The sequence below is a fragment of the Parasteatoda tepidariorum genome, chromosome 2 (genome assembly GCF_982258835.1).
Source record: "Parasteatoda tepidariorum strain Cologne lab strain chromosome 2, Ptep-v5.0, whole genome shotgun sequence".
NCBI lineage: Eukaryota > Metazoa > Arthropoda > Arachnida > Araneae > Theridiidae > Parasteatoda > Parasteatoda tepidariorum.
In genome coordinates this window covers 19,184,766-19,209,098 of record NC_141756.1, presented here as the reverse complement: position 1 = coordinate 19,209,098, position 24,333 = coordinate 19,184,766, and the positions used below count along the sequence as shown (strand labels likewise).

General features: G+C 31.5%; 2 protein-coding genes across 5 annotated transcripts; both read left to right on the top strand.

The window, feature by feature from the left end:
* The first annotated feature begins 3,005 nt into the window (after window positions 1-3,005).
* On the top strand, window positions 3,006-10,582 carry LOC107446609 (decorin). 3 transcript variants are annotated; one of them, XM_043050323.3, is made up of 4 exons: window positions 3,006-3,192; window positions 6,892-7,553; window positions 8,362-8,510; window positions 10,424-10,582. In XM_043050323.3, exons 2-4 carry the CDS (start codon window positions 6,907-6,909, stop codon window positions 10,561-10,563), a joined length of 936 nt encoding a protein of 311 aa, XP_042906257.2. In that variant the 5' UTR covers window positions 3,006-3,192; window positions 6,892-6,906; the 3' UTR covers window positions 10,564-10,582. The 3 variants fall into 3 exon arrangements, with proteins under 3 accessions (XP_042906257.2, XP_087013066.1, XP_087013065.1); XM_087156940.1 differs by having other exon boundaries at window positions 3,184-3,206; XM_087156939.1 differs by lacking the exon at window positions 3,006-3,192 and adding an exon at window positions 3,207-3,754.
* Window positions 10,583-14,643: 4,061 nt separating this feature from the next.
* Window positions 14,644-22,500, top strand: LOC107446610 (osteomodulin). 2 transcript variants are annotated; one of them, XM_016061301.5, is made up of 4 exons: window positions 14,644-14,776; window positions 16,062-16,723; window positions 18,857-19,005; window positions 22,343-22,500. In XM_016061301.5, exons 2-4 carry the CDS (start codon window positions 16,077-16,079, stop codon window positions 22,480-22,482), a joined length of 936 nt encoding a protein of 311 aa, XP_015916787.3. In that variant the 5' UTR covers window positions 14,644-14,776; window positions 16,062-16,076; the 3' UTR covers window positions 22,483-22,500. The 2 variants fall into 2 exon arrangements, with proteins under 2 accessions (XP_015916787.3, XP_087013064.1); XM_087156938.1 differs by lacking the exon at window positions 14,644-14,776 and adding an exon at window positions 15,903-15,967.
* The last annotated feature ends 1,833 nt before the right edge of the window (window positions 22,501-24,333 follow it).

Below are 24,333 nucleotides of genomic sequence, written 5' to 3'. Positions count from 1 at the left end.
AAACCATACACTGCGCTCCCATATGGATCAGAAATCTGAGCAATGACGAAATTACATTGAAATCGACTGCAAAAAATTTCTGGATACAGTGAATAATAATGGTACATGGAGGCACAGGCACATTAATGAGCTGTATATACATAGTTTGCTTATAGAAAGAACTCCCCTCGTCATGAAACTTAAGGCCGTTTGCTGTTATGGAAACAAGAAGTTGCTCAATTCAATGATGGGGCCTTTTTCCTTCCTGGTTCCCCTTTCTGTCGAACATGTCTAGTTCTAGTCAAAACATGTCTTCAATAGTGACTCAACACCCCTACTTGAAATAGTTAAACCACGTAACCATAGTCACCACCACTGTACCAGACGAATGGAAAGGGGAGTTTTTAACATAGAGAAACTATAGAAAAAGTCAGATTTTATAATCTACATTATAAAGTAAACTGCATTAAATTTGCTGGACAAGGGATAAGGTAGGTGCAAGGGGAGGAGGAGGGGGGGGGGAGAATCAGTGCCATCTGCGCCTTTTACATACACTCATGTCCATAAACTAAAGTTAATGTCAACTCCAGTGAATAAAGAGTGAGAAAAAAATAAATATATAGGACTTATTTATAAAGCTTTAATAAACATAAGATAAGGAACAAAAAAAAGATGATGTACAGGTATGTATGATATCATTCATAAAATCTACTATTTTTAGCAATGATTAAAAATATTGCCTTTACAAAACTTAATATTGCATGGTAGATATGATGGCTAATAGTCTTGCATGCGATGAAATACAGTCCGTACAATACATTTAGCCTGTCGGCATGCGGAGCATCAAATTATCAATCTGATCTTTTGGAAGATTACTGCTTTGAGCAAGCAATACTCTCCAGAGTCAGGATACACATGTAGAAGGTGGTTGATTGGCTGAAACTGATTGGTCAAGCATGCCCCACCTATGCTCTATCGGATTCAGGTTATTTTAGTTTTTATTTTATTACCGTCGTTAAAAAGTCAACCCAATTTGGGATTACGAATACTAATGTTCAACTCCGTAGCCTTGTAATTTTGAATCAATCCAGAAGACAAAGAAATTCCTACATCAGAGCCACCAGAGGTATGATTTATTATGGAAACATAGCCTAATAATGGATCACTTTACGCCTCGACAAATTTAGCGAGCAACAGTAACCAATCAATAGACAGGTGGGGCAGGTGGGGATCGAACCCACGATCTCTTGAACATAGGCCAAGTGCCCTACCAACCAAGATCAGAATGCTGGTCATTCCATACGAGTGATATCCTCGGATTGAAGGTATACGTTTACGATGTTTGCTCGATGAGGACGAGAGAGCCCATGGCACCTCAAAACAAAAATATATGCTGCTTTGGAATGATGTTCCGATAAATTTGGCCTGTTATGATCTCGATTTGAACATGCGAATCTGTTCTGGAGCATGTTCTAGGACTCAATCTTAATGATTCGAAGGGATCATCTCAATTATGCTAATTAATTATTGCAGATGATATTTTAAGTTACGAATTTTAATTTTTCCACACATGCGTATTATGAAAGAACTACTTAAAAAATTCATATCTTGTGCTAATTTCAACGATTTTTTTTTTTAAATTTTGAAATGGTAATTTTTTTTAGTTGAAAATTGCACCATTTTTCTTTTGAATTTTATTGAACAATTTTAAAACCATAGCAAAAAAAAGAAGAAAAAACTTAAGGCAAAAAGATTAGTTTTTTTGTAATCTCCATAAATATTTAAGCTAGGTTCGCAAAATTTTATTCAATTATTTCAAATACAAAGTAATCGATACTTACAATATTATAAGTTTATAAGCTTATTGCTGTATTTTTTGGCACAGGATGTTCAAAAATACTTGTTTCGTTTGTAATTTATAAGCAGTCTGTTAAACCTCAGAAAATTTTAAATTTATTCGATGAATCTGACCTAAAGACCTAAACACCTCCAAAGTTGCAAAATAATCATCTAAGTATTTCTCGAGAAATTAAAAAAGAAATATCAGAAACTGAAAGTGCCTGCAGGATAGAATATTTATCACATCTAAATACTTCAGCGTTTTTGCGCAAGTGTATTTGCCTGTTTTAATTTTACCAGAATACAGATGAGATGATAGTAGTAGTAGAACTTCATTTACGACGTACTAATGGTGGACAATGGGCTATTGGCGACGGTCTAAAAACATCCCTGCTTATGATCTAAATACATGCCATCACTAATTTGGTCCACTGCATAGGGAATGGCTCCCCCAATGATTTGCGTACAAAGTCGAGGAATTTCTGTTTAACGAGGTCCAATACTGAGAACCCTCCGTCCCTTCGCAGGGTGATCAAAGTGGCCACCTACCCTCTCACTGATTGCAGCCAGTCATGCTTGACTTCGGTGATGTACTGGAATCCGTGTCTTTACGATCAGTCCACAGTGGTACAATGAGATATATTGTTTACATAGCAGTTCACTGAGCGTAAGTGCTTTGCTTGAAGAGGGACACTTCTCAGCGTATTACCCTTTTTTGAAGTAGAATTGTCCCGGAATGGTTTTCAATGCTCTCAAAGACAAACGGTTATTTCAAAAACCATACTTATCTTACGGCAACAAATTAAGGCGTCAAGAATGTGAACGTTAGGACACGAAACGTGTGTTAAGAGTATTTTGTATCGGGAATTTACCTAATCCAATCGAAAATATACCATACTGTTAATTAATTTGCTAGCTAGGAATAAATTCAAGTTATCATCTTTATTTCTCATTGCTTAGAAGCAAACTTTATGGTAAATTTACACATGTTCACTGAAATGTCACTTAGAATCTTCATCCATTGAGCTCTTTAGTCTTACAATATATTAATGTTTAATAGATGATGTCGAAATGGTCATACTTGAATCTTTTACTCTTATTGGTTCTATCTGATTGGTAAGACTTTTTAAAGTTTTCTTGCTAATCTCAAACTGTTTTTTAAATTTGTTTCACATGCTAGAAGCGATTTTCTTATCGTTCTGAGTTTGAAAAAAAAAGTGTTAAAAGTAAAACATTTGGCTACAGAATTAAACTTTTCTTTAAGGCAATTACGTTAATCTTTATCAATGTACATCTGAAAAAAATAAAGCGAAACATCTGTTAACGATGATAAAAGCCTTATGCAACTTTTAACTTTAGCATAGGGAGTTTCAGGTAAGTAATAAGAGGTTTTAATTTTATTCTTTATGAATACTTTATTGTTAAATTTGCTTATTAGAACCTACTAGCGTGTTCTGCTCCTCTCTTCGCTCTTCAACCAAAATGATTCCTACGCAATTAATTTTTATTCCTTGATTAGATAAATACACAAAAGTTAAACAATACTTCATTAAAGGATCCGAAATTTTCTTTTTTATTAACACAGATTTGACTTCAAAAATTTAGTTTTCGGTTCCGTTTAGGTTTGGGATAAAAATTGAGCCTAATCATTTCGCTCGGTCATCATGACAACTTCAGTTACAATTTTGATTTTTAAATCTATTTTTTATTTTTTGGTATCACTGAAAACACGTTAACTTTATACCAAAAAAACTATTTAATAATAGTGCGCAATTGTGATTCCTAATAATGTCATACAATTATGTATTATTTTCATACGTTGACTGAATAAGGTTTAACATTCCTTCTTAACACTTTAAACCTTTGACGCAGATGGAACTCTGGTGTCTCTTTTATATATTTTTTTATGACGCTCTAATTACAAGCAAAAATATAGGTTGGTATTTTATAATTATTGGTATTTAATAATAATCCAAACGCTACTATAAAAAATCTGTAAAATTATGGGAATTATATTTGTAATAAAATATATAATCCAGAAAAAGTAGTTTCAATTATTTCTTCATTCGTATTCAAAAATTTATCGGTAATTGATCCTGTAAATTAATGGAACTTCAATGAAGAATAACTGTTTCTCTTAGATCAAAATAACTGTAAATATGGGCAAATTTGAAAAATTATTGTTTGGGAGGGAATTGTGTTTGCAGGATTTTAACTTTAATGCAGTAAAACGACACTGATGTTTCACGCTGTATTTCTTAACAGTAATTTAGTAAAATGTTAAGTACAATAAAAAAATAATGAAACGATTAAACCTCTGCTTCGAAAGATTAACAATTTTGAACTGTTAATAGGTGAGATACAGTTTTAAATATAATAACAGATATTTTAAAATTATATTGCTCACTAAGTAAAAATCGTAATATTGCTTAATTAAGCTGTTTTTAGTTTTAAGCCATCAATTTTTAAATATAATGAAAGTTATAAACAAATTGCTAACAGCAGAGAGTAATACTAAGAAAAATGATATCTAAATATCATAGATAAGTGCCATTTAATTAGAGGTGAAGAAATATTTTGTTGGGGAGAAATACCTATATTAATTTTGCTAATTTTATGCTGATCACAATTTCAGAAATCAGACTTTTCTTTGTTAGTTGAGAAACAATACCATGCAATTTTAGGACCAATAAGTAATATCATTTTTTATTGAGATCTTGTTTTTCGTAAAAGCGATTTTTATAATTGTGGTTTATTTAAGAAATGAATTTTTCTTTTCGTATTTGTTGCATCTAGAGAAAATTAACTAAAATCTTTAAAAAAAAAAAAAAGAAAAGAAAAACTTATTTTCGTAGAGGATAAATAAAGTTGCTGCTTTTATTGATTTTAATTTCATTTAACTAATAACATAATCCGATCTTTTTGTTAGGGCTGGAAATAAAAAATAATTAATGAATCACAACTAATTAATATTATTGCGCCATCATACTTCATACTTTGACTATAAGTATTACTATTAAGCGCCGTAAGTGACTTTATTGATTATTGATATTGACCATACGGGAAAATCAAGATTTACGACAGTAGAGCATTTTTCCTATTAAAATTAAAGTAAAGAGGTCGTAATAAATAATTTATTTTTTTAAATTTCAAATATGGTTTGATTTACATTTAAGTTTTATAGAAACACGTTTCAAAACCGTAACAATAAAAAAATTAAAATGTTGCTTCAGATAGCTTACTAATTATTAATTCGGTGACGTCATACCTACCTGTTATCCTTACGTCTATTACTCAAATGCTTTTATGAATCCATCATTTAAAATTACCGTATGCACTATATAAACTTAAACGGTAACCAATGCTCACCTCAACTGCATTTAAATATTTTAATTCTTCTACCCCTCTTCCAATCTTAACACCTTAAATAGTTTTAAACAATATCTATCCCAAATTTTTCACTGTCTAGCTATTCGCTTAAAAAATTCGCTTAAAAATAGCGAGATAGGGTGAACTACGCAAAAAGTAAATTCAACATTAAGGGGTTCAAACTTTGGATCGCCCTTCTGATCAAACCTTTGCGTTGAAAATGCGAAGTTTCCATAAATAAGAGTACGTTTCTGAGTTTGCTTCTAAAAAAATTATAACTTCAATTCAACGTGGGCTCAAAAACGTTCAAATGTGGCAAATTAAATTTGTGATAAGTTATTACTTAATAATTAGATTAATTTAAGAAATATTTTTTTCGCATACAAATTACTGAAATTTGTCTAAATAATTTTCATCAGATCAAGAACTTTGTTCTTCTATTTAACCTATGAGACATAATTTTTAATCAATCGGTGTCGGATTCAAGCCCATTTTATGACTCCAACTCCGACTCCGAATCCTTCAAATTTTACTTCGACTCCAACTCCATAGCCGATGACGGCTTCCTAAACAATGGGAGTGGAAAACATTACTCTCTACAACTGAAATATTTTACCCTCCCATTGCTTAGGAATTTCTGTTTAAGGACACTATGTCAAAAAGCGAAATTCCTTAAATACTAGCATATTTCGATTTTTTTTTTTGTAAAAAATATAAAATTTAATCTATCGTGGGCTGAAAAACGGTCGGTCAAATGTGATAAATTAAATTTATGATAAGTTAGATTCATTTAATTAGATTAGTTAGATTCTATTAAGTAATATTTTTTTCGCATACAAATTACTGAAATTTGTCTAAATAATTTTCATAAGATCAAGAACTTTGCTCTTCTATTTAACCTATGGGACATAATTTTTAATCAATCGGTGCTGGATTCGAGCCCATTTTATGACTCTAACTCCGACTCCGAATCCTTCAAATTTTACTTCGTCTCCAACTCCATAGCCGATGACGGCTTCCTAAACAATGGGAGTGGAAAACATTACTCTCTACAACTGAAATATTTTACCCTCCCATTGCTTAGGAATCTCTTTCAAAGGACACTAAGTCAAAAAGCGAAATCCCATAAATACTAGTATATTTCGATTTTTTTTTTGTAAAAAATATTAAATTCAATCTAACGTGGGCTGCAAACTGTCAAAAGTGATAAATTAAATTTATGATAAGTTAGATTCATTTAATTAGATTAGTTAGATTCTTTTGAGTAATATTTTTTTCGCGTACTAATTACTAAAATTTATCTAAATAATTTTCATAAGATCGAAATATTTCCCCCCCCCCATTTATCCAATGGGATCGAATTTTTAATGAGTCTTAATCGGAGTCGGGCACATTTTCTGACTCTATCTCCGACTCCGAATCCTTCAAATTTCATCCGATTATTAAAGCGTATCCGATGAAGAAAATAATAACAATAGGAACTTCCTAAACAATAGGAGAGGAAAACATTATTCTTCCCAGCTGAAATATTTCCTCCTCCCATTGCTTAGGAAACTCTGTTTAAGGACAATGTGTCAAAAATGCAAAGTTTCCACGAAGGGAAAAAAAAGAGAACGTTTCTGATTTATTTCTTAAAAAATATTTTGTTTTAGATTAATTGCAGATTTATATTTTAAATATGGCTTTTTATTTTTATTTCAATAGGTTTTCCTTTCCAACATGCTGCTCTTCATCCAGATCTTCCTCGCCATCGCTGCCACAGCGTTCGCTATCGAGTGTCCTCCCTCCGATAAATTATATCCTTGCTCATGTGAGGAAGATGAAGGTCATACAATAGTTCAGTGTGAAGGCTCCAGTCTGTCTGAGCTTGAACCTGCAGTCAAAAATACCGTCGGTCACAATGTATCCTTTTACTTCACACGTTGTAACTTAGGAGACATCCCCTCAGACTTCTTCAAAGGTCACATATCTGCCAGGATACAGTTTCAGCAATGCGTAGTGACATCATTTGGAGAGACACCATTTAGCGGACTCGAGAACTCCCTGGAGGCCTTGTACATTTATTCCACCATCGACAGGAGTGTAACAAAAATGGACAACTTCAATTTGAAACATCTCCAGAAATTGCGATATTTTTCAGCTGCCTACAATGATATTGGAGACTTGGGAGATCATTGGTTTGAAGGTGGGCCTGCGTCTTTGACTCAAGTAGATTTGGATGGAAATAAAATTGAGAGCGTTGGAGCAACAGCATTAGTCTCTCTGGTGAATCTGCAGCAATTGTATGTGGGTGAGAACCAAATCAAATATGTGTCCAGGTCTGTGCTTCCTAATCCAACAAGAGATCTTTGGCTAATAGAAGCGAAGTATGAAAAGTTTATTTTATTTTTTATTTTCGCGCTTTTTAAGGGATTGTACTGTATATTTTTGAATATAGATCGAGAACGTTTGGAAAATTTTCGAAAACTAAAAGGGAGTGTTGGTTTATAATCGGATTATGGAAAACTCTTTAGATTTAACTAAATTTAACGTAAAAGAATTAATCTACTAAAAGGATGAGAAATTTATTAGAAGTCAAAAAATTTTAATTGAGAGTTTAGTGCTTAGTTTTTATCAATACAGATTTCATAAACAAGATTTGAAGTAAACTAGTTTAGAAGATAAGATTGAAGCTTATTAAGTTGCAGAAATTAATTCAGATTTCAAGAATTCCGTATCAGCTTAAAGACTTAAAAATGTTAGTACGAAATTTATTGATTTTTCATTTCTAGGCGGGAGGCTGTCTACATAATTCAAAGGAAATTTTATTTTTATTTCTCACAGACGTCAATGCTCTTAAAGCATCTCTTTAAAAACCATTTTATTTGCATTTACTCGTTTTGTTTTTAAACAAATTTATAATAATTTTTTCGGAAAAAAAAAGTAACTTGGAATTATGAGCTTATATGGTTCCCTATAAATTGGGTTGCTTTTGCTTAGGAAATAAGTATTTTTCCCACCAAGTTTAAAAATTAGTTAAAAAGTTTTTTAATAGATGGCACTTGTTAATTCAAAAATCTCATGCAACAGAAAGCATGCAGTTCCATTTTCTGTTAATTTTTTTTAAAAATCTCTTTTGGTTCATCCAGAAATAGATAGAATTTAAATATTGGAATTTTTTTACATTTATTTTAGATCGAATTTAATTGAAGATTTGCCTGAAAATACATTTGACGGATATCCAATTCTGAAAATTGTGAATCTCGCACAGAACAAACTGAAATCCATTCCCGAAAATGTATGGGGAAAAGTTTGGAGTCAGTTGGAATCAGTGTATCTTGAAGGTTAGTTATTTTCAATTTTGCTTACTTCAAAATGTAGCAACGATGTTTTTAAAAATATTTATCGTCTTCTTTTCTCTTTGAATATTCTTGTATTATGAAGTCATGCAATTATAGAATATAATTAAAAGATAAAAAAAAATGTCTAAGAGTTTTCTATATATACCATTCAAGCAATAATTAAAAATATACTATGCATTGTCGTTAAAATAATTTTCAATTCGTTACTTTTAATTTCAATCAAAAACATGTAAAATATGCATGTCAATGTGATAGTTAAGTTGGTATTGTTTGTTCAGTTGCTTTGATTAATTTCTACAAAAGTTTAACAGAAACTTCCCTCAAATTTTGAATATTGTTGGTTACAAGAATGAGTTTGATTGTATTCGTTCGGAAACAGGCAAGCTCATTAATTAAATCTAATCTAATGGAGCATCGCATCTCTAGTTATCTAGACGCTGCTACTAACCCAGCAAAAAATATACTAACTTTTTATTTTGTATCGGGGCCGCGCTAAAGCATTCGTCCCCTCGCCGTATGCGATAATATCGTAAATTTGGCGAACAAAATTGTGTTTTGGTGAAAGTATTGGCGAATGATTTTTACCACTGGAAAGAAAAATATATATTTATTTCGATCCTCAAAATGAATTTTTTTAAACAAATCAGTATTTTTTTATTCGATTACAGTAATTTTCGGTAGATGCTCCGCATAACCAATTAGAATTGGATCCAAATAATATAAGCCTGAAAAGAACTACCTTAAAATAGTTTTATATTCTATGGGAGAAAAAAATTAATCCTAAAAAATTGTTAGGATTTGTATTTGGCGAAGATTTACGAAAATTGGCGAACACTTTTGGTATTTGGCTAATTTACTGGAGAATCATTTGAAATCCTTTGAACGGGTCATACTCAATATTACATATTAAATTTCAATATTAGGAAGTGTGTTCCAATTGACTCGAGTACAAAAGAATGAGATACACTATTTTTAGGAATAAAATTTAATTGATATTTTACTGTTGGGAAGGGATTTTTTAAAAATATGTTTGAGATGTTTTCTTGTGGGAAAAGAAAACATCTGCTATTTGTTTTATATGTACGATGAGCTAGGCAATATTGAGATTATATATTAATCATTAGTAGAATTAGAATAGAAAAATGAATTTTGATATATTACAGAAAGGTGTTTTTCTTTTTAAATTCAATATGATAATTATTTCATGATAAATTCAATTCAATATGATAATTATTTTTCGAATAAAACAACATTTGTGTTTTTAAAAGAGATAAGTAAAGGAGCATTATGAATTACTATGAACATATCTCTAACTTATGAAAATACTAATAATCATTATGAAAATACTAAAAAATTATTCTCCGGAGATTTTTAAAGCTAAAATAAAAGACACTAGTGATTTTTAAATGGGAAAAATCATACTTAATATTTTAAAGTAAGCATATAATTTTTATTAATTACTTTGATCGGATATAAAGAGAAGCAATGATGAAGTGCACCAAGCAGCTTCGAGCATTGTTTACTTAGAGGGTGTTAATGCCAGAAGCAACATTACTTTTGTAACAGTCTATTCTAGTATATTGGGTATATTAACTAAGTTGCTGATCTAGTTTAGCCTTAGTTTAAACAAATTAACTTTTGAGTTCAATTTATACCATTAGTATCGATTCCTACGCATTGAATAGATGCGTTATAACTAGATTTTTTATAATTTTATATTCTTATTTACATTCTGCCTATTTTTCATTAAAAATATAATTTCATGTATGTGAGAAATCAGGACAAAGTTGCTTAAGACCTTATCAATATTGCACTAACAGTTTAAAAGTTTATCATTAATGTCGTGATTAACTTGCATCCCAATCAAAATTATATTTATTAAAATTACTTTTCAGGAAACGATATCGTTTGTGATGCAAACATTAAATGGATCTACTCACAGAAGTTACCAAATACTTTTGATGGAAAATGCGGACCCGGAAACGATCTTGAGGGCAGAGAATTGAAATCTTTAAAACTGGAAGATTTTGAATAAAATAAATCTTTGTTTGAAAGTTGTTGCTTATTTTTTTTTATAGTTTACATATTCTACAAATGTTTTTAAAAGATTAACATTTCGAGGGATCAATCGAATTAAGAATACGTTAAGAAAATTAGCAAACATTTTTCTGTCTTAAAAATGTTAGGTTGTAAAGGATATAATTTGCAGAAAATAAGAAGACAATGTGGTTTATAACATATAAATACATTAAATTATTTTATTCATTATAGTGAGCACAAATAATTTTCATAAGCAAGCGTTTCGTATTTAGTGTGGTGAGCAATGACTTAGTTCCACATAAGAACTCATACTTCCTCATAGTGCGAATTTTTAACCATTTTGTAAAGTCAGCAAAATTAATATAAAAAATAATTTCAATAATTTTTAAAGCTTACAACGATTTTTATGAAACAGGCAAGAGAGATCTATGGTGACTCAGGGGATAGAGCGTTCGCCTCCTAGTGAAGTAAACCGGGTTCGAATTCTATCGATGACTGGTCGATGCGAATTCCGTATCCATTTCGCACCGATCACAGTGCTGACGTAAAATATCCTCAGTAGTAGGCGGATCATGGGTTAGAGTCCTCTTGCCGTTGGGACCATGAACCTCTAACCATGGAAGGTGTTCGTGGCTTTCCTCTCCATGCAACGCAAATGCGGGTTCGTTTTATCAAAAGGTCCTCCATGAAGGCAAATTTCTCCCTATATTTCATCCATATTAGTCCCCATATTAGTCCCCTAGTCTTCTGGATTGGGATCCACATTACAAGACTACGGAGTTGACTATTAGTAGTCATAAGCCCGAAATTGGGTCGGCTGTTCAACAGTGGTTATGAAATAAAATTATGAAATAAAAGTAGACAAGAGATATAATTCTCCAAGTAAAAAAATAGAACTGAAAAATATGAAACTAAAGTTAAATAATTAGATGTGAAGAAAAAAGATTTTGAATCAACTGTAATTGAAGTCAAGTAAAAAAAGCATGAATTCCTGTTTTGAAAAGTATGAGTGATGAAGAAATGATATTCATTCACGGAAGAGAAACGTAAAAAAACGACTATTTTATTATTAATGAAACTAAAAACTAATTTGGAAATAATTACTAATTGAAGTAAGACAAAAAAAGCTAGTAATTAGTTTAAGAGAGCGTAAAGAAAACGACACACTATTATTGACGTCAATGATGATTAATTCATTTTAATAATCTGTACTAATTTTTTAATTTGACTTAATAATCGTCTTCGAGCACTTGATCCAATTTATATGGGTTTACGACAACTAATAACTAGATTAATCCCGCCTCGACCCCACAAGGGGGCATCCGGTGACACACCGATAGTTCGAACAGTTCAATCGCATAAGCAAACGTATTCAAAATTTTCAACTTAGAGTTTTGACGAATAAGGAGAATATTAAAGATGAAATCCAGAAAACAATGCTACTTACAAATAAACTAAATGCAAACAATACAATGAATATAAACAATATCAATCAGAAGAGACATTGATGCCGCATCTTCAGTTGGGGTACAAAGTTAATAAAAAGAAACAATTACACATGATTAAACAAAAGGTGTTTGCGACTGAGAATATAATCACAACTGACAGAACAGTTCTAGGAATTCTTTTCTTTTAACATGGTAAATGTATAATTAAACGAACGTTAAAATGTACAAGCATAACAGTGAGTATGTACATTGAAAGTTAGGTGAATAATTTTTGATGCACAGTGCAAAGGCCAACAGTCTCTCCTAAAAGATAAAAAGACATATTCTAGGAACACTAGTGATAAAAATGAGGAATCACATAGGGGCAGAGATCGACAAAGAGCATGAAATAAAAATGCAAAAAAACACCATAAAGCAGTTTAAGAGAAAATTCAAGTAAAAATCAAACCATGATAGGTAAATCAATAATCAATAAACCTAACAATAGGCAGCAAGAGGCCATCAGGATTCAGGAAAGTGCCTTGTTACTAAACAATTTTCTGACTATATCCTCAATTCCCTTTTTTAATTTAGGGTTTGACCAATGCTGCCTAATAAATTTATAGGTGGTTTCCGAATGAAAAAATTTCTTTCTAATGTGTTTAAAATTAGCACAATGGATCAATATATGTTCCGAATCCTCAACAAGCTGACAGGTACGTCACAACTGAACTGTCCTGAAAAACCTGGTCTGATGTTATCCATGACAGCCATGATTAGTTAGGAATTAATTTAAAAAGAAATTCCCCATGACTTTCCTCGTTTGAGCTTTCGGGAGGAGCTCGAATGTGTGCCTTCCCTTTGTAAAACTGTAACTCCATCTCTCCTGCCATTCAATAAATTTTTCGCGTTTCAAAGTTTTTCTTGCAGTCCACCTGCTGGGATCTTCAAACAGCTCGACCGTCGATACATCACAGGCTAATTTGGCTAACTTATCAACCTTCTCGTTGCCCATATGGCCTTTATGTGCTTTTATCCAATAAAAAACGATATTGTTTGTGAATTATTGTTTAATTAAGTGAACTAATTATTCTTTGAAGTTGCTGTTTTCCAAAGCTTGCGAGCTAGACAGGGAATCAGTATAAATTGAGATTCTATCTGTTATTCGTTGTTCCTTAATTCAACGAAGCGACTGATGAATGACCCATAATTCAGCCATAAACGCGGACACGTGATCATAGATGCGAAAGGTTTTTCTTTCAACAGGTTCTCCCTCCACATACTCCACGAAAGCTCATCTTGTCTTAAATTTATTTTTAACTAAAAGTTTCGATCCATCTGTGAATAATTCTAATCCTTTACAACAGCATATCCAATCGAACTAGACCAGAGAGTGAGCGGTCAGCAGTCAGAAAGCACCACAAAACCTGCCCGGATTTGCGATTACAAATGTGCAACACTGTAGAAATGTAATTCTGAACCCAACCTAGAAGACAGGTTAACCTCTAGATCAAGTATTGGGAGAAATTTGCTTTCGTGGTTGGCTTTTTGATTGAACTAGTTCGTATTTGTGCTACATGGAGAGGAAAACCACTAAAACCTACTACGGTTAGCCATGGGTCAAGGGGACTCTAACCCATGATCCATCTACTACAGAGGATATTTTACGTCAGCACTGTGGTAGGTGCGAGCCAGGAGAAGAAATCATTTCGAATATCAGCCATTGTTGGTAATCGAACCCGGAACACCTCATTAAAACAATGGGCAATCGGCGACGACCTGAAAAATATCCTTGAACGAGATCCGAAGACATACCATCACTATTTTCGTCCTCTGCTTAGGGAGTGGTTCCCTCGCTAATTCGAAAAATTTGTGTAAAACAGTTTAAAGAGGTCTAATACCATGAACCCTCCGTCCCTTCACAGGCTGATCAAAGTTGTTACCTACCCGCTCACTGATGGCAGCCAGTGATGCTTGACTTCGGTGATGAACTGGAATCCGTGTCTTACGATCAGTTAGTTCACTGTGGTGCAATGAGATGATATTGTTTACATCGCAGTTCACCGCGCGTAAAAGCTCTGCTTGAGGCAGTGCACTTTTCAGCGTATTACCCTTTTTTGAAGTAGAATCGTTCCGGAAGAGTTTTCAATGCTTTCAAAGACGAACGGTTATTTCAAAAAACCAAACTTATCTTGCGGGTGACAAATTAAGACGTCAAGAATGTGAACGCTAGGACACGAACAGTTTAAATGTGTTTTAAAAATATTTTGGATGGAGAGTTTACCTAATCTAATTGAAAATATATCATTCTGTTAATTGATTTGCAAACTAGAAATAATTTTGGGTCGTCAATTTTATTTCTTATTGCTTAGAAGCAAACTTTAAGGCTAATTTATACATGTTCTCTAAAATGTCGCTTAGAATCTTCATATATCTAGTTCTTTAGTTTCACAATATATTAATGTTTAATAGATGATGATGAGATGATCGAACTTGAAATTTCATTCTTATATCGATTCTATCTGACTGGTAAAACTTTTTATAGCTTTTTTGCTAATCTCAAACTGTTTTTTAAATTTTTTTCACATGCTAGAATATTTCTTATCACTTTTCGTTTGAAAAAAATATTAAAAGTAGGACATTTGGCTACAAAATTAAACTCTTCTTTAAGGTAATTACGCTAATCTTTATCAATGTACACCGGAAAAAAATAAAGCGAGACATCTGTTAACAATTATAAAATCTTTATGCAACTTTAAACTTTAGCATAGGGAGTTTCAGGTTAGTAGTAAGAGGTTTTAATTTTATTCTTTATAAATACTTTATTATTTTGTATAATTATATATTTTAATTTGCCTATTAGGATCTACTAGGTAGTTTTGCTTCTCCTCGCTTCGCTTACCAACTCTCGTAATTGCTAAGCAATTAATTTGTATTAAGATAGATTTGATTTCAAAGATTTAGTTTCCGGTTCTGTTTAGTTTCGGGATAAAAACTAAAGCTAATAGTTTTGTTCGGTCATCGTGACAACTTAATTTACAATTTTGATTTTTAAATTTTAGTTTCATTGGAAACTCGTTAAATGCCTTATACCAAAACATTTATTTAATAATAGTGTACAAGGATAATTCCTATTAACGTATTAAAATTATGTATTCCTTTTTTTAATTGCATATGTTGACTGATGGTTTAACATTCCTTCCTTTTTCTTTCGTCTTTTAACCCAGATGGAGCACCGGTGTTCCTTTTATATATTATTTATGACCCTCTAATTACAAGCAAAAATGTAGTTTGGCATTTTGCAATTTTAAGAAATATGCTAAATGTTACCAAAAACAAATCTGTCAAATTATGGGAATTATATTTGTACTAAAATATAAAATCCGAAAAGGTAATTTTATCTACTTTTTCATTCATATTAAAAAATTTATCAATAATTGATTTTGTAAATTAATGAAACTTCAATGATGAATAACTGTTTCTCTTAGATCAAAATAACTGCAAATATGGGCGAATTTGAAAAAAATTATTGTTTTGGAGTGAATAGTGTTTGCAAGATTTTACCATTAACACACTTTAATGCAGTAAAACGACACTGATGTTTCACGCTGTATTTCTTAACATTAATTTAGTAAAATGTTAAGTACAACAAAAAAAAAAAGAAAAAAAGAAAATGAAACAATTAAAAATATATTAAAAATATGTTAAATGAAAATTCTGCTTCAAAAGATTAACAATTTTAAGGTGTTTATAGGGGAGATGCAGTTTTAAATGCGATAACAGATATTTGAAAATTATATTGCGTGCCAAGTAAAAATTGTAATATTAATTAATTAAACTATCTATCTATCTGTATATAAAACATTCCCCACAGCTGAAATATTTCCTCTCCCATTTCTTAGGAAACTCTGTTTAAGGACTATGTGTCAAAAAAAGAGAGGTTTCCTTTTATGAAAAAAAAAGAAGAAAAGAGTACGTGTCTGATTAATTTTTAGGAAAATATATTGTTTTAAATTAATTGCAGATTTTATATATTAAACATGGACTTTTATTTTTATTTCAATAGGTTTCCATTTCCGACATGCTGCTCTTCACCCAGCTCTTCCTTGCCTTCGCTGCCACAGCGTTTGCCATCGAATGTCCTCCCTCCGATAAATTATATCCTTGCTCATGTGAGGAAGATGAAGGTCATACAATCGTTCAGTGTGAAGGCTCCAGTCTGTCTGAGCTTGAACCCGCAGTCAAAAATACCATCGGTCACAATGTATCCTTCTACTTCACTCGTTGTAACTTAGGAGACATCCCCTCAGACTTTCTCAAAGGCCACATATCTTCTAGGATAAAGTTTGAGGAATGCGTAGTGACATCATTTGGAGAGACACCTTTTAGCGGACTCGAGAACTCCCTGGAGTCCTTGTACATTTATTCCTCCATCGACAGGAGTGTAACAAAAATGGACAACTTCAATTTGAAACATCTGCACAAATTGCAATATTTTTCAGCTCCCTACAATGATATTGGTGAATTGGGAAACCATTGGTTTGAAGGTGGGCCTGTTTCTCTGACTCAAGTTGATTTGGATGGAAATAAAATTGAGAGCTTTGGAGCAACAGCATTAGCTTCCCTGGTGAATCTGGAGCAATTATATGTGGGTGATAACCAAATCAAAGATGTGTCCAGATCTGTACTTCCTAATCCAATGAGAGCTCTCTGGGTATTAGAAGCGAAGTATGAAAAGCTTTTTTTTTTATTTTTCACTTTTTAAGGGAATGTACTGCATATTTTTGAATATAGATCGAAAATGTTTGGAAAATATTCAAAAGCTGAAAGGGGTGTTAAATTCATAAAATTTTACGCGATCGTTGGCAACAAATATGCTTTTAGTCTAGCATTAGAATAAATATTGCGAAACGACACATATAAATATTATAAACACGTAAATATAAAAATTAAAAAAAAGCAATAATTGTAAAGGAAATGAATAGAATTGGTAATAAATAAGGATATATATTTTTTAATAAAACTTACTTTTACCATTCAATTTTATTCATAAATTGAATGGTAAATCAATTTTATTCATAATGAATGGTGAATTTCATTTTATTCATACAGCAACCGATTAGAACAGCAAACGAACAGAAAAAGTTAAACAATGTTGGCCTCAAAAATCTAGTAGTTCTCGCTCATAACGACTGATTTACTTTGGCTTTTTGCCAAGTTGAATTATTGATGAACTCAATCTCGACTGGTTAAAACGTTGGGGGAAAAGAAGTAAAAGAGAATCACAAGGACTTCATGAAAACAAATAAATGAAGATGGCTGGGTAGTTGAAAGTTATTCACAATAATAGCAAGTCTTATTGCTTTTTTTAATTCAGCTTTTAAGTGAGTAAGAAAAACGTACGTATGTATAAGAGACTTAGAAAAAACGTACTTTTGTCTTAAACAAGGATGGTCTTATGTTTTAAATTATGCAGTAGTAATTTTTTAAAAATTGAAAAAGTTGACTGACATTTTTTTGAAAAATAGTTTATGCAACTAGTAATGGTTGAAGGTAAAGTTCGAAGGTTATATCTCGATACTGAAAAAAAAAAAACAATAATGAAAATGATTAGGCTGAAACTTCTGAAAAAAAATTTCTTAGCTAGAGAGGTTGAAGGTATTTGTAAAATAGCTTGGTTCTGAAACAAAGAAACAAATGAAAACTATTTTTTAACTAAAATTTCTTTTTTTTAAAAAAAGCTTATGCGTTAATTTTTCCTATAAAACATATTGTTGTTGTTGTCGTATTTTCTAAAGGCAAGGGGTGCGATTGTTCTTGTTTGCCAGTAGCGCCATCTATATAAAAAAATTCAGCCTCTGCCTCAGCCATACGTCACATCCGCTTATATGGTGGACTCATTCATGCGTTCATTCCTCCACAGATCTCAATTTTGACCTGAAACAGAGAACAACAATCTCCAATTCAGTACCCTCAGAGGTATTTATTTGCAACGGAACATGGAGGACTTTATAACATGATAGATTTAACGTGCACCAGTTACCATTTACTACATGAGGAGTCTCCGGCCTGCTGGATTCGAACTCCTGCTTTCACGAACGTGAGTCCAGCTCTCTGCCAAACAGGCTATCCTGGCCTATAAAATATATTAAATTTAAGAAATGATTTTTTTTTATTGTAAAATTGTAAATAAGTTTAAAATGAGTAAATCGTTTATAAGAACATCAAATAATCATCAGAAAATTTTATTAGAAGTCAAAAATGTTAATTGAGAGTTTAGTGCTTAGTTATCAATACCGATTTCGTAAACGAGATTTGAAGTAAAGTAATTCAGAAGATTAGGGTACATAAATTAGACGATTGTTTAACTACAGAAATTAATTCAGATTTCAAGAATTCCGTATCAGCCTAAAAAAGTAAAAATGTTAGTACAAAATGTAAAAGTTTCTCTTCATAATTCAACGGAAATTTTATTCTTCTACCTCATGAATTTCAATGCTCTTTAAGCTTTTCTTTAAAAACCATTTTATTTGTATTTTATCATTTTGTTCATAAGCTTAGTTTTAATATTTTTTACTTAAAAAAAGGTTTAAATTGGAATTATGAGCTTATATAGTTTCTTAATTGAGCTTCTTTTGCTTAAGAAATACGGTATTTTATTCTCACCAAGTTTAAAAATTAGTTAAAAGCTTCTTCAATAAATGGCACTTGTTTTCGCAAAAATCTCATGCAACAGAAAACACGCAATTCCATTTCCTGCCTTTTTACGTTATTTTTTTTAAAAAATCGTTTGTCTCTTTTGATTCAACCCGAAATAGATTATTTAAATACTCGAATTAATTTTTTTTACATTTATTATAGATCGAATTTAATTGAAGAGTTGCCATCAGATGCATTTGAGGGATTTCCAAATCTGAAAATTGTGAATTTTGGAGAAAACAAACTGAAATCCATTCCTGAAAATGTCTGGGGAAAGGTTTGGAGTCAGCTGGAATCAGTGTATCTTGAAGGTTAGTTACATTCAATTTTGCTTACTGAAAAATGTAGCTGTATGTTTTTTTTTTGGTAAAAATATGTATTGTATCTTAATCTTTCCATTTTGAATATTCCAGCATTATGAAGTCATAAAATTATAGTATACTAGGAAGCTCCGCCTCCTGCTCGCTAACGCTCGCCAACCCCCGAGAATTGCTACGCAATCCTATGTGGTTCACGCCGTGAACCATGGCTCGCTGCGCTCGCTCGCCAATGAACAGAATGTTCTAGCACAAAGACATAATATATTATCATCAAAGACATACTATTTTATCATCAAAGACATAGTATTGTACTTATGTAGAAGAATTCTACCAATGTTCTTATTGGCCTTTAAAAAAGTATATTAGCTATTTAGATTGTACATGGTGAAAAAGTCAAAACATTAGCTAAATAAGAAACATATTAGCAAAATAAATTATCAAATATTACTTCACTAATATTTTGCATTTTAAAGCGTGAAAATTCAATGCATAAATAAACGCGAAATATAAAAAAATTCAATGCATTCAATACAAACACTTAAACGTTTTTTAGACGTTTAGGTAGCTCCCAGTAGAAAAATATCAATTCAACAGCGGCCTTTTAAAGCATTCTCACTTCAATTAATTAATTAATTCCTAATTGAGTTTAAATTAAATATTGTCATGTTTTTAGTGCATGAATCTGAATTGAACAACCTGATAATGCTCACTCTGGTTATTGTTATCTGGTTGCTCATTACGTACTCTTACGCGCCGAATCCAATTAATTAAAAATGAAAACTGTTGCCAGCGCGAGAAAAGAAATATCATCGGTTTTATTGATACATTCATACATACGTACGTATTAGCGTTTTATATAATATAGATAATTACGAGATAAAACATGTCTGCGCGTTTTCTATATATACTATTCCAGCAATAATTTAATCAAATATTAATAATTTAAAAAAAAAAATGCTATGCATTGTCGTTAAAGTAATTTTCAATTCGATATTTTTAATTTCAATGAAAAACATGTTAAAAGACTGAAAATTCGTATATACCTATATTGCCTAAAATCAGTCAAAACGACTGGATTGTCAATGCGTGAATAAATTCGTTTAAAATTAATTTTTAACATTTATTACATTATTTACAGTTGTATAACAAGTTATTAATAAATATTAACAATAAAAAAATTATATGTTGTACAAAAAGTCACAAAATTCTAAGAAATTGTGTCATTATATACAGCATTGTTTTTCTAATTGAAATTAAAAGCAGCCAAAATGACTTCCTTAGGCAATCTAGTGTTAAATATGCATGTTAATGTGATAGTTAAGTAGGTATTACTTGCTCAGTTGCTTTGATTAATTACTACAAAAATAGAAAACTTGACTCAAATTCCGAATATTCTTGGTAAACAAGAATGAGTTTGATTGTAATTGTTCGCAAACAGGCAAGCTCATTACCTAAATTTTATCTGATAGAATATCAAATCTATAGCTGTCCAGAGGGTGCTACTACCCTAATAAAAACTAGACTAATGTTTTGTTTTATCAGGGTGGCATTCGCCATCTCGCGAAATGCGATAAAATCAAAAATAAAATTGTGTTGTGACGAAATTATTGGCGATCTAATGAAGTTTAATAAATTTTTTTTCTTGTAAAAAGAGCAATTTTTTTAAAGAAAAAAAAAGATAATTTTTGTCTATCCTAAGAAAAATTTCGACGCATAATTGAAATATTTATTTTTAGAGCGACGTATAAAGTTATGATAATTATCATTATTTTCCTATACAATGAGTAGGGAGCCGTGATGACTTAGGGCAGCGGTTCTTAACCTATGGGTCGCGACCCAAAATTGGGTCGTGAAGCATATTTCTTGGGTCGCGCTGAGTCGAACCAAAAAAGTTAGTAATACACCAAATGATAAGACTTTGATCGATATTTCTCTGCAGACAATGTTTTCAAATATAATTGGGTTCGAATGCCATTTAATTTTGATGTAAGTGATTTGCATGAGGAATTTGTTAATATTAATCAATTTCAAGAACAATTAATAGAAATACAAAGTGACCAAGCACTTCGATACAATTTCTACAAAAACACTGAATCTTTATGTGCTTTCTGGTTAAAATTAAAAACCGAAAAGCCAATACATAATTGTTAAAGAAGCCCTAAAAGTATTATTGCCTTTTTCAACAACATATATGTGTGAGGCTGGTTTTTCGACTCTGTGTGTAATCAAAAACAATTACCGGAACAAGTTAAATCCTGAAATAGATATAAGGTGCTCCTTGACAAGCATTCAACCGAGGTTTGAAGATCTTTCAAAATGTATTCAAGCACAAGGTTCTCATTAAAACTTCATGACTCGCATTTAAAATTTAAATTTAAAAGATTTAACTTATGTATTGATATTTCTTTTTTTAGGAATAAGTTAAAATGTCAATTATTTTCAAAAAGTTATAAATATATTTTAATTTGGTCAATAAAAATTATTAAGAACACTAGATTATTAATTAAATTTTCCTTGGATCGAAAAGTACTTTTGTTTATCTTTATTATTAAAAAAAAATAAATAAAAAATTTGTAAGTTAAAAAAATTATCATCAAAGGATTGAAGATTTTTTAAAAATACGATCTAAAATAAAGCAATGAAAAAATTTTGACTTTTTTTGGGGTCGCGACATGAACATATTTCTCAAATTTGGGTCGCGGCTTAAAAAGGTTAAGAACCACTGACTTAGGAGATAGAGTGTTCGCCATCCAATGAGGTGAATCGGGTTCGAATCATAGCGATGACTGGTGGATACAAATTCCGCATGCGGCTTGCACCAACCACAGTGCTGATCCTCAGTAAAATATCCTCAGTGGTAGACGGATCATGGGTTAGAATCCCTTTGCCGTCAGGCTAAGTATAGGATTTTTTCGTGGTTTTACTCTCCTTGTAACTGAAATGCGGGTTAGTTCCATCAGCGGGTTCTCTTCGTAGGCAGATTTCTCTCAATACTTAATCTAGGAGTTCCTTTGCCTTCTGCATTAGGTTCAAAATTACAAGGTCATTGAGTTGAACATTAGTGCAGTAAACGCAAAAGTTGAGCCTGGCCAATTGTTCAACGTCGGTTATATATATAATGACCTTTGAAAACTGTCGTATAAATGAAAAAGACATATGAAAGAAGTGGTGCATAAGTGAGAGGTCACTGTATACTAAAATTTCGTGTAAGTGAAAAATTAGGACAAAGTTACTCAAAGCCTTATCAATATTGCGTTAGCTATCTAAAAGTTCATCATTAATGTCGTGCATCCCAGTCAATATTAATATTATTGAAATTACTTTTTAGGAAACAATATTGTTTGTGATGCAAATATTAAATGGATCTACTCGCAGAAGTTGCCGGATACTTTTGATGGAAAATGCGCACCTGGAAATGATCTTGAGGGCAGAGAATTGAAATCTTTAAAACTGGAAGATTTTGAATAAAATACATCATTGTTGAAAGTTATTGTTTATTTTTCTTTAGAGTTCACATATTTTACATAATGTTTTTAAAAGATTAACATTTCGAGTGAACAATCGAATTAAGAATGTTTGAAGAAAATTATCAAACCTTTTTCTGCTTCAAAAATATTAGATTGTAAGGGATACAATTTATAGAAATTAAGAAAGTAAAATGGCTTATAACTTATGAATAATGAAATTGTTTTTTCCATTATAGAAGGCATACACTTTGTTTATACGCGTTTGCTATTTCGAGTGGGCAGCAATGACTTAGTTCTACATTAGAACTCATACTTCCTAATAGTGCGAATTTTTAACCATTTTGCAAAGTCAGCAAAATTAATATAACAAAATAATTTCAATAATTTTTAAAGCTTACAACGATTTTTATAAATCAGGCTATAGAGAGACTTGGTGACTCAAGAGATAGAGCGTTCACCTCCCAATGAGGTCAACCGGGTTCGAACCCCTGTGATACGAATTGGTTGCGATTGAACATGGCTTGTAGATACGAATACAGTACGGAGCTAGTACCGACCACATTGCTGATCTGAAATACCCTCTGTGGTAGATCATGGGTTAGAGTCCCTTGCCGTGAGACTAAGTATGGGAGAATTTTGTGGTTTCTTCTCCATGCAAAGCAAATGCTGGTTAGTTCCATCAAAAAGTCCTACACAAAGGCAAATTTCTTCCTACGAGTTCCCTAGTCTTCTGGATTGGGATCAAATCTACAAGACTACGGAGTTCACCATTAGTAGTCGTAAGCTCGAAATTGGGTCATCTGTTCAACTCTATGGTTATAAAATAAAATTATAAAGTAAAAACAAACAAGAGATAAAATTCTCCAAGTAAAAAAATGGAACGGTAAAATATGGAGCTAAAGTTAAATAATTAGATGTGAAATTTAAAATAACAAACGTTACTAAGTATGAATTTCTTCTTTGATTATTTTATACTACACATGTTAAGATTTACGATGTCAATTTTAAGAAGTTTCGCCCAATTTTTATTTTACTAATTTGAATGCTTTTAGTTTATAAAATGAAATATTCATTTACAATTGAAAGATTCAGAAAATATCTGGCTATGCCTCATTTTTAAGTGGTTCATGTGAGTGTTCTTCAGGTGGAAAACGTTTTCTTTGTAGAAAATAAAATGCTTCTGTGAACGCATTGTGCTGTTATCAAGCAGAAATTTTGGAAATTCGTGAAATATCTATCTGAAAACAATACAGCGGAGTAGTTTGACAAAAAAATGTCCCCGTTGGAAAGGTGTAGCTTATCAATATATTACTTTAGTTCTGCAGTTGAAGGAGCTTTATTTCAAGAAAAATGGTGATTAAAAAGTGAGTGGCTTAGATTATAATGCGACGTCATTTTAAAAAATTATTTTAGAGACAGTTTCAGTAGAGCTCCATATCAACTTTATAGAAAAACAATGATGTTCTATAATAAATATGATGTTGTTCTATTATAAAGGGCGATATAAGCGTAGTAAATTGATAGTTCATCGGTAAAATCATTTGTGTAATAAATATAAGCAATAAAACTTATCCGCATTTCTTCTTCTCTCAGTTGAAAAGGATTAATGGTGCACTGTTAGCAAACATTCAACAAGAAAATAAATTTAAGAACACGATAAATAGAGAAAATTTAAACCATATAAATCAAATCGAAATTTACATTAGGTGCTAAGGAAAATTTACCCTTGTTTTCCTTGTTAAATAAAACTCTACTAGAATTTATAGAATTAAAATAAAACTATTATCCAAATGATTTCAAAGAATTGATTAATTTATCTAGACATATCATAAAATAAAGAATTTGTGAGTGT